At 40.8% G+C, this 11400-nt stretch overlaps 1 protein-coding gene across 1 annotated transcript; it reads right to left on the reverse strand.

Moving 5' to 3' along the window:
- Positions 1 to 1677: 1677 nt before the first annotated feature.
- Positions 1678 to 5460, reverse strand: LOC149813090 (zinc finger CCCH domain-containing protein 18-like). Its single transcript, XM_089990722.1, has 8 exons — positions 5323 to 5460; positions 3585 to 4543; positions 3328 to 3495; positions 3061 to 3240; positions 2899 to 2975; positions 2629 to 2796; positions 2454 to 2547; positions 1678 to 2365 (listed from the first exon to the last, which is right to left on the reverse strand). The coding sequence occupies exons 2-8, from the start codon at positions 4529 to 4531 to the stop codon at positions 2293 to 2295; spliced, it is 1707 nt and encodes a 568-aa protein (XP_089846848.1). The 5' UTR covers positions 4532 to 4543; positions 5323 to 5460; the 3' UTR covers positions 1678 to 2292.
- Positions 5461 to 11400: the final 5940 nt, after the last annotated feature.

Below are 11400 nucleotides of genomic sequence, written 5' to 3' on the forward strand. Positions count from 1 at the left end.
TCTCTCTTATAGCATTTTCAGTAACCCTGGTATATACACACACAACACAGTACTGGGTGGAATTTGTGGAATATACAACAAATAACCATTTTTTTTATAAGAAAAGATCTTATTTATATTTATAATAAAAACTATTGACATATACATCACAAAAGGGTACATCGCATAGATTTTTACAAGAATCTTGTGTGTGCGAGAGCACGTGCATGATCAAGAAGATGCAAGCGGCTCGATGCACACAGCGTGTATGCATCACGTAAAATATTCACTCTTATTCAATCTAATGGTCTATATTTAGTTTTAAATTTAAACACACTCATAACTGTGAGTTGATAAATTGCCATATATGGATGAATACAAAGTTGTTAAATCTGAAGATTTTAGATTGACAGGTCCGTTTTGGAATTCGACATGGATGAAATCAAGCTAAAAAGGATGTGTCTAGCATTTAACAGTAACCATTTCTAGCCCACAAGGGCAGGTGGGTCAGCTTATGGCGTTTAAGCTGAAAATCATTGCTGACAAAATAAATAGTATCCCTGATGAGTAGGAAGAGGGTATTTATTGAATTTTATTCTGAGGACACTGAAACAAGGCCATGATCAACATAGCATCATAGTTACTGTCGGTAAAATGATAAAAATTGCAACATTTAATAATACAAAAAAATAGAAGCCATAAAGATGTGAAAGTTTGGTCAAGTGGACTTGTTGGGAAACATGGCCTCTTTGCTGATTTGCAAGTGGGCCAAGCTGCCAGACAGGCCAGCTCACTTCGAGCCAGGTTCTGGGGCCACTCAGCTGGTCCTAGACCCAGATGCTTAGGGCAAAATCATAGCTTAACCAAATCTGGTCTAACCTCAATTAGATTAAGCTTGGCCTTGTGGCTCATGCCTAACATTTTAGAAATAGCAGACTGGCTCAGTGTGGAGGCCCATACTGCTAAATGTGTGAGCTTAGGCAGCCATGTACCCTTAAGCAACTTAAAACTGGATCAAGCGACCACTCAGTCAGATGAAGGGATTACTCTTAATTTTTGCATTAATACATCGCTAATCTTGAGAGCACCACATTAATAGCTTCTGGGCATTCACCAAAGGAGATTAATCCAGCTAAAAGTACAATAACCAAGTACATCAAGCAAGATACATCAGACTAGACAAGTGTAGTGAGATACATTCCCATGTCCTAATTCGACTCTTTTAAGCTGGAGAGAGAGAGAGTATTTTCTGATAGGGGAATGATTCCTAGGCCAGGGAGCATCACAACATGAAGATGCTGGGTCCGCAACCATTGTATCCAGCTGACCATCAGATCACACCAGGCTTAAGATTTCATGTACAAGTTTGGTGCAATCGAATGGTTGAGGATGCACTAACAGCCGCATTCCCAACCACACCAAATTATATTTTTGATTGATATTATCCGGTGGTTGCTTTTAGCTCGGGAACAACCAAATTGAATGATTATATATATATATATATATATATATATATATATATATATATATATATATATATATATATATATATATAAAGCAACATCATTTGTGAAAAGAAAATTTATCGAGGATCCCAAAATGTTAGTATAACATGCATGACACCATGTTTTATCAATCATTAAGCCAGCCCAACACCATAGTGCTTCACCATGATCAATTAGCATATTATAAAATGAATTGTAAACCAAAGCCTCAACTGGGTTTTCTTTTTCTTTTAATTAATCGGAGCTACATAGACTTGCAAATTCAACCCTTGTTATTGAATTGACTTTCTAATTTCATTTGCAACCACCTCTTGTGCACATAGAACACTAGCATTGAAAAGGGGGCAGAAACATGAAATTTCAGATCCTTGATATATATTTACTCCTTTTCGATAATCACTGTCCTCTGTTTCTCGAGTAGCAGAGAGTCAAGTAGCCTTCCTATGATCCCTGTGCATCTGTTATGGGTTTTCAACTAACCTATATTACACTTTTCTTTCTAAATTTGCTTTCTGAGCTCTTGATTCTGTACTTACACTAAGTTTCAGGGATAGAAACTAATCCAAACTATGAAACTAGTTACATGATCACTCTTGTAATGTCTTTGCTTTGTGCCCTCCCCCACGCTACAGGGAGAAGAGCTTCTTCTGTTATCTTGGTTGGGTATGAAATCCATTGAAAGGTCAAGACGGCATTAAAGGTGCGTCGAGCTTTTCCTAGTAACGTGTAAAAAACTGCTGTATTGATAAAAGATCAAACAACCAACACTTCTACTATTGTACCTCTTGAAAATCTGCTTTGTATCTTCCTATATAGCTGTGGGAATGCTGTTTGCAATAGGAGATGCAAATGGACTTTCAGGAAGATTAAGACCTTGGCTACTGCATGCCGAAGAAACCATGAATAAGATTGCAGTAATCGTACACTAATAGCTTGCAGTAGATTGAGTATTTTCCCATATTTATTTACCTGTCCTGGTCATTATAATTGCTGCTGGTGTGCCTGTTTTTATCCTCACTTGTTGAACCACTGTTGATGACATCAAGCAAATAGCTAAAACCTTCTGTAGACAAAAGCATCATCAGCATTGACATTTCAGAGGTTCATAATAAGTTAAATGCACAACATATTAGAAGAAAAAAACCTTCAGGATGTTTGAGATCTTCCACAGGGTGATTGAAATAGTGATTGGTCAGTGGCTTGGGAGCTAACTGCAACTCAGAAAGGCGCATTCTTTCCATCTCGAGAGCCTGTTCATGCTCTTCCATCAGATGCTTCCTAAGCAACTGAGAATTATCACATATTCCTGCAACTGCAATAAAACAATATCGATACACATGCCAACACTGAAACCAAAACATCATATGTAAAAACAATGCCGAATTTTTCATTCAAGAAAACAAATCCTACTCACCTGAATGATATGTAGGGTCCAATTCTAGTAATTGTGAAGGATAATACATTGGCGAGTCAAGCCTATCGTGATACTTTCTGAAGAAAACAATCATGTCTTAAAAAACTCCGAAGTTTTGAAGTTGGATCGATCGAAAACAGAAAAACAAACAGGCGCTTTTACCTATCCACAAGCCTTGCCTTCTCCCTATAAGGCTTGACAAGAACACGGGCACCGCAGACAAAGTGAGGATTTCCTTTAGTTAGAATTAACCGCACAGTCTCAGGGTACACAAAGGTAACAAATCCAAACATCCTTTTCTGCTGACATGGTATTCTCACATCCTGAACAGGACCATAGTTTCTGGTAGAAAACAGTCAAAAGCTAAAGTATTAGAAAATCATTTTCAACAATATGCATTCGGTTGGATAGCTATGGAATTACGGGTACCTGAAATAGTTAGAGACATCTTCTTCTGTGAAGGTACTTTCTGCAGGAAAAGTGAGATAAATCTGTCGAGAAGCGGAGACAATCGCACCTGGGTCACTCCTTTCGCTTCTGTAGTCTGTATATCTCGGTGCATCCTCTACCAAGACAACCACATGCTGCCCATGAGGCCTGCAATTGAAATTTTGCGCATTCAATAAGTGATTTTTTTACATATGACCATAACAGAAGAGTGAAGGAAACAAGTTCTATGGGTCTACCGCTCGATAACCATGATAGATTTCATCCGAACAAGCAATTTTGTCAGGCTGTGACCAGATTTTCCATGTCTCTGGCTCTCTGTGAGATAGCCTTCCGCTTGAAGGGTCCTGCCATATCTCTCATAGTAAAGCTGAGGTAGTGAAGCAATGGAAACAGGGGTACGCTTTGCTCGCAGGAGCTGCGCAAGATCCAACTCGAGCCTCTCGAGCATCCCAGGAGAGAAAATTTGCTCTTCATTGCTGAATTCTGTCTGACTACCATTCAAGATCTGCAGAAAGTTGTCCGGCATGGAATGACTATGAAAAAACCGGCAGTTGGTACCGTGTTTACAGTACCCCCTAGCAAAGTATAAACATGGTTTCAACGGGAATTCAGGCAGGCTGGGAGATCTGCGACTCGTCCTCGTGGCCAGGCTGCCTAACGTAGATTCAGGGAAAAAAGGCTCATTCGAGAATTCTGCTCCAGCAACGTTTATAGGATCCATTCTATCCTCCAAACTAAGAAAATGAGTCTGATTATGCAGGCCATATTCGTCTCCAAGGGTTTCGGCGTACACTGAAGGAGCGTAATCCAAGTTGAGAATAGTTTGCTGCTCACCTAAATGCTGAGGCTCCCAATATGGAAAAGTGGGTGGGGAAGAAAAGGGCCTAGATGCAGCAGGTGAGTATGGGGTGAACTGAAGAGGCAGATCGGAGACGGGGGAAGAAGAATTGAAAGGAAGTGATGGAACATGGGTGGTTGCCGGAGGTTTAGCGCCCAAGCCGAGTTCCAATTTCGCTTTGTTGATCAAAGAATGTATCAAAGTGTCTGGGCTGAACGCCAATCTGATCATCTCCCTATCACCATGATCCTGTAAGAGTAGGTAGCCAATGATCTTGGAAACATTTTCTGGCTCCAATTTCTGAATTCTGCTGTAAACAATCCTCGTAGCTTCATATACATCCATTTCAATCTTTCCCTGCAAGTACCAAGAGAAAACATAGATTCCAAACACTTACAGAAAGCCACAGACCACCATTTGCTCTTTGAGCATAAAAGGGCAAAAGGAAAAAAGGAAAAGGGTTTTGTGCTCAAGGAACTGAGTCTGTGAACAACCATGCGTCACAAGATTCAGGACCATTCAAAACCCTAACTTTCCATACTATCGTTTGTGGTTACCAATTTCGCCACAATATGCCAACAAAAAGTCAAGCAGGTAAAATCCTATAACTTAGTTTCTATTCCTCCTCAAGATTCCAGAATTAATACAATAGATGTCTTCAACCTATTCAAAAAACCCAAAGCATTTTTCTCCACACTTGCCATAAAAAACACATCCACTTTTTTCATATACCCACCAAAGAAAATCAACAAATATAAACAACACAAAAAGCTAAAGAAAAAACAAAGGAAAAAAGAAGAGAGGAAAAACACGCCCACCAGAACCAACTCACCATTCAAAACCCAAGCAAGCTAAAAAAGCCTCATAGCCAAGTAACCTCAAAACATAAAACTCACCATTTGTCACCGATCTAAGCAGAACCAACTGCTATTTCAGTGTTTTGTAACCCATTTTTGATATTTATGACCAAAACCCACAACACAGAAAAAGTAGTTTTTCATTCTCCGCTTTTGCTGCTCAAAGAAAGGAAAATAAAAGATGAAAAAAGTGGTAAACAAAAACAAAAACTTTTTTTTTTCTGCTTCTTTTGTAAGGATGGTACACAGATCTGGACTCTTATGAAGGAGAAGGCTTACCCAGGATTTTTTTTTGCAGAAGGTAGAAACTCAGATCGACCAACACAGGGCTTTAATCTTCATGATTACTTTCCTACTCGTATTTCTCTCTCTCTCTCTCTCTGCAACAACAAACACCATCATGAAAAAAGGTAAAGGACAGACAGGATATATCTACAAAGAGAGAGTAGAGTTCAAATCATTCAATAAATAAAACAAAGTATTTTATATATTAAATAATTAAAGAAACAACTCATCTGTCTTATGATTTTCCATATTTTTTAAATCCTGCAAATTTACAGGTTGGACTTGTCGTTATTGGGAGTTTACTATTGACACCTCGTGCCTGCAAAATCACTAAACTGCCAATAATTGCTTCCATGTAATACATTGCGGTCTTACTTGGTCAATGACCATGCCCCATGGTTTCTTGTTTTTGTTATCTGATGAAAATGTTGGTGAGTTCTTTGAATTAATCAAATTGCGGCTTACTTGGTTGGTCGGTAAGCTTATGGACCACCTATCCCTTAGCTATCTTTCCTGCTGTTCGCATGGACACAAACGTACCACAACATGAAAAACACTAATTTTATGTAATTTTTCATTAAAAAAAGTTTTTTTTTTAAAAAGCATCACTGATTGTACATGGACTGGAATATGATTGTTAAAACTCTTGAGGTCCTCGTGCCTACCCACATGAGAGTAAACCTGGCTTTGACCTTACAACAAGGTGCAACACTAGAGTAAATTGAAGTATCCTTGGGACATATCTCTATGTTTGTTTTTACAATTGTGCAATGTGAATTACGATTGATTGTGATAAGACTTGGGCACCTGAACCACATCTTGTACTTTCAGGATGTTCATGGGTCTTGTAGACATGCTAATAATGAATTAAGACAAGCAAATTGTGACGTGAAAAATACTTTAGTGCTAAATGATATAATCTTGGCTTTATCATTGAATGGTTGCTGTAATCGAGGTGAGATGCCAACAACTTGATATGAGCATAATACCAATCTAAAACGAGATGATAATCACCTTGAAACGATGGCTTACCGCCAATCTATATCAATCTTGGGTAAAAAGTATGTGTTTAATTGGAAAGTCTCTCTCATCAGGAAATTTTACTGTTGCAGTAGCTCGAGAACATTATGAGGTGAATGGCAATCCTGTTAGTGCTTAAAAAATCAAAAGGTATTTTGGCCATCACTAATAGGTATGATGATGGAAATGCCGTACATTTCTAATTTAGGAATTTTCTGCCATTTTTTGAAATTTGAAAAGGTTTGGTAAACGAGCGTTTCCTTTCGACAATGCAAAGTAATGGCGCAGTTCGCGGCAACGGCGACCGGTTCAGACGGTGAACACAGACCGTTACTCGAAGGGACGTGACGTCATTTGGTGGAGTTGCCAGACTGAGCCGGTCCTACGGATTCCGTTAGAACCGGACCCTTCCGTTGAGCTAACCGTACATGAGTGAGTTTTTCCACTGTGGTGTTGAACTGGAATTTTTAACTCATTTTTGCAAAATTTAGTAAAATGAAATCTTCACGGACCTGCTGGGCCCTGGTACCCTTTGTAGAGAAGTGTGGGCAACCAATCCCATTATAACCGTCAATTTAAAAATGACGCCTGGTGTCAATTTTTAGGTTCAAATTGAGGATGTGAAGAAGTTTGGACCATTGGACCCAATTGGTAAGTTGGTGTGCTCAGGTTTCATTAGGGGTGGCAAAATCTGACAGGACCGGCCAATCGGCTTCTTAGCCAGGTTCGGGTTTGGCTTCAACCTGTTTGTGTCGTAAACGGGTTGACCCGCCTAACCCGTTTATTAAACAGGTTGGGTTCGTGTCAGGAGTATGCCAACCTGCCAACCCGGCTGACCCGTTTAATAAATGGGTTAGGTGGGTGGGTCAACCCGTTTATTCGAACCCGACCTGCCAACCCGTTTACCCGACCCCGACCCACCCGCCAACCCGTTTACTTATACCCAACCCGCCAACCCGTTTACCCGAACCCGACCCGCCAACCCACCCACCAACCCGTTTACCTGACCCAACCCATTTATTAAACGGGTTAACCGTGTCATGTCGGGTTACCCGTTTAATAAATGGGTCGGGTTCGTGTTTGCCACAGCCGACCCGTTTAATAAACGGGTCGGGTTCGTGTTGAGGTATGCTGACCCTCCAACCCGACCCGATTGCCACTCCTAGGTTTCATTGGCCAGACCCTTCGGTTGGTAAACCTTCTTTTATTCCATTACTCGACGCCCCATACTCTCTCTCTCTCTCACACACACACACACCTTGAGTTTGGTTCATTGAGCTTGTTTACCAGCCCTAATTTAGAGGGATGACTGAAGCTGGTTCTGGCCATATAATGAGGCTGAGTTTGCGGCGAGTCCACAAAGAGGAATTATGTCCTGTTGACTGCTCTAAGCATGTGGCAGCACAATCGAGTCAAAACTCGGTCCACCCACATCATTTTTATTTGGATCTGGATCCAGACCATATCTGTAAGTAGGGACCCAGATCCAGATACCAAAAATTCCATCCCACTTTTCAGATTTTGTTAAATTCAGCTGTGGGATCATGAAAGCCTTAATACTAATGGTAGAAATGTTCTCTTCCTTTTTGCGTTTTTTTAGAGACAAGCTCGCAGGATTCCAACCCTCAGTTATAAAATTAGATCTCATTCGACCCTAGCTACTATTCATAGAAAACTGAAAGATAGGTAGTCAACCTTTTCTCTTTTTGAGTTAATTTGGTAAACCTTGGGAACATGGTACTTTTAAAATGAGAGGTATTTTGAAATTATCACTTTTTTGTTTGTTTGTTATTATATTGATTTTTTAAAATATCGTAATAAAATCACTTTATTTTTTAAAACATATATCGGCGATATTTGTGGCACAGCATGAGACATGTGCCCATGGACATTTTGGATGATATCCCATATTGCCATGTTCAAATCTGGTTGAACCATCAATATTCTTGATAGGTCTCGATTATGGTCTGGACCCCTATATCCAGCAAATCAATACGTGTAGTGGGGCCCATCTCGGCACAAGCAGGTCCCCACAAATGGGGAAAATAAAATCAATGATGAAGTTGGATGGCCTACACCATTGTCTTATCCAAGTTATGCGAGAACACATCCTCATGTGACCTTGCTTCTCAAAATAACTATACATGCAACTTGAAGATGATGGTATTCAAAGAGCAACCAACTCATCAAAGAATGGAAAAAATAAAAAAAAAAAGTTAAGAAAAGGAAAAAAGCAAGCTTAAAGAAAAGAAAGAAAAGCCATGCAAAGGTGAGAATCAACGTTGGCTGAGGCTCTCTTTTGGGAAAAGTAAGAAATGTTTAAACAAATGGCTAGGAGGATTCACCCTTTTTTCTTCTGTTTGGTGAACTCCACTTGAGTAGGAGGTGACTTAGGCTAATCTTAGCACTCCCCAAGCTGCAGACAGGCGACTGGGCCCAGTTCGGGTGAAGCTCGGACTGGTCTTAGAATATAGAGCAGCTAAGTCATGGTGGCTTTGGCTTTCTTTTGTTATAAGGTGGTCATTCAAAACTTAAAATGAAAAGCAAGAAAATTTTAGGGCATGTTTGTTTTGGTCATAGCTGTGATTCCTCAATCTGTGATTTTCAACAGAGATTCTTCTTCTTCACTCTGTGATGGTTGGTCACAAGTTCACACTTATGATCAATTTTCGCTGGTTAAAGAGTCTCAACTTTCACAGTTGAGATTTCAGAATCACAGGCTACAAATTTTCTTGTTTGTACAGCTTGTGATTGAGATCAAGAATCAGCTACAGCTGAGAAAGTTCAAGAATCACGCGGCAAAGTGAACATGCACTTAAACCATTATAGCCTTGCAGTTCAAGGTATCAATTTTTAGAATTAGACTGTTACTTTAAATATGATTAAGCAAAAAAAAAATAGGCAAAACAAAAGCCATGTACAGAGAGTCACAACATGAAGCCATCCACTTTACAGCACTAACCAAATTTTCATTTTCATTGTTATTTCCATCATTCCATGTGGAAGTGCAACATTTAAAATTTCTTCACAGGTTAACAGTTTAACCATTCAGGTTATAGCTTTTAAAATTTTCCCTCATGACATTATTTACTTGTACTTGTGTTCAGAGCTTCGCTGGTTAGTACTCGCTAATGTTAACCCAGAAGTTGACGTGCTTGTACTTTATTTGTGATCTATAATCGCTTTTGTATAATAAAAAGACGGGCATCACGTGGAGGCGTGTCTTCATTAATACAATAACAAATCAAAGTTTGTCATTTTTTCAAGGCAAGCTAGCTAGAGGATAACCATACTGATATTCCAATACAGACCCCTACATTATGGCAGTGCGTCTTAACCATCCAGTTATCTCATTTGATCACCTCGTTAAAATACCTATAAGGAAACGAATGACAAAAGAAATTGCCAACTTCTCAACCTGTGTTTCCAAACCTCCTCCCGGACCCACTCCCTACCCTGGGATCTGGTTGGTACCCTCTTGAGACTACCCTACTTGACTCGGTCTTGCCCCTTGATCTCTCAGAGCATGTTTGATGGTTTGTCTAAGATTGGACGAAATGAACAAAAACGATGAAACATATATAATACTTGTTCTGTTTGTTTAGTAACAATTGGACCAAGTCTAACGTTTGTTTGAAGTGTGCTCGGATGCTATGTTCTAAATGTTTGTTGTTTGATGATGATGTGCGGACAACTGGGACAAAACATTGAGATCTCGCTGGAGAGCCAGAGCTTCAGCGGCAGCGAGCACGGTCCCATCCCACCGCAGTGGTGTGGTTGCTGTGAGTTAGGCCGTGGGTTCCGTGCCTCCACATGCAACCGCAAGATCATCGTTGTGCGCTTCTTCTGCAGCGGATATAAGGCGATGGTTGGGGCGATGAACCAGACGACGGAGTTCCGATCACCGTGCGACACTGATGAGAATGTCACTCACATGGCCTCGATCGCGGTTGGATGCTACATCTTTGAGGTGAGCATGCTCCAGGGCATTGCTGCAGAGATGGCACCCAATAATTTCCAAACTTGAACCTCACAATCGACCTTTCTGGCAGCAAGAAACTCTAGTGGAGTCCAGAACCAATCCCGCTCTTGCTCATCCCAACCACAGGCCCAACTCGATCCTCGACCCAGACTTCTTCCTCTTTCCCCTCTTTCCTACCATGAAAACCCACAGGAAACGTAGGCAGGCATGACTAAACATGCAGAAATGGCAGTTCCTCCTCCAACTGCGAAAAACTCAATGAAATCCCTACCTCCTTCGAAAGAATCAGCCAAGGAACCTCCTTAGCGAAGGGGATCTCATCTACCATAGTGACGAACTCAATAACCTCTACAAGGGCACTCGATCTCTCGATCGGAAGTCTGCGCTCCGCCAGATCTATGTCACTGCCACTCAAGCGATGGCAGCTGAGAAGGAGGAAGATGACAATGGCGGCTTTGCTCTGCCTCTATGTTGTTGTTCATGTCGGGAGATCGCGGGAGGTCTCATGGAGATTTTCAAAGAAGACATTAAACCTCCCCTAAACCCACAAGGTCGGTAGCTCCATCTCATGTTTGGGGGTTCCCAAAGAGCGCCATGTATAAGATGCAAACCGGCATGTATCCCCATGTGTGTCCGCATCACATTGCATCGTAATTTGGTGTCGTTGCAAAGACTTAAGTACCCTTTACCGCCATTCTCTTCCTCTTCCTGGAACAGACATAAATGCCCTCCATCTAGAAAACTGAGTCAGCGGTTAGTGAAAAGGATAAAACTTCCCTCCATCGTTATCGCGCTAAAATTTTCAGCAAAGTTTGCATATGTAGCAAGCTGTATGTTGTAGGATTTAAATAGTTCAAAACAATCCATTCTCTCCCTAAGCAGAAAACTCTACCGGAGCATACTTTGCCTTCATCTGTTGTCGCCGGATCATCCGTTGCCTTCTTCTGTTGCCGCCGGAGCATCATTTCCTTTGTTCTGCTACCGTCAGAGCATCCGTTTCCGTCTTACACGCAATCGCAGCATCGTTGCCACCATTTGTTGCATATACGTTCTTACTGTTTCTTACTCTA

The sequence above is a fragment of the Nuphar pumila genome, chromosome 16 (genome assembly GCF_984573655.1).
Source record: "Nuphar pumila chromosome 16, dmNupPumi1.hap1.1, whole genome shotgun sequence".
NCBI classification, from domain to species: Eukaryota; Viridiplantae; Streptophyta; class Magnoliopsida; order Nymphaeales; family Nymphaeaceae; genus Nuphar; species Nuphar pumila.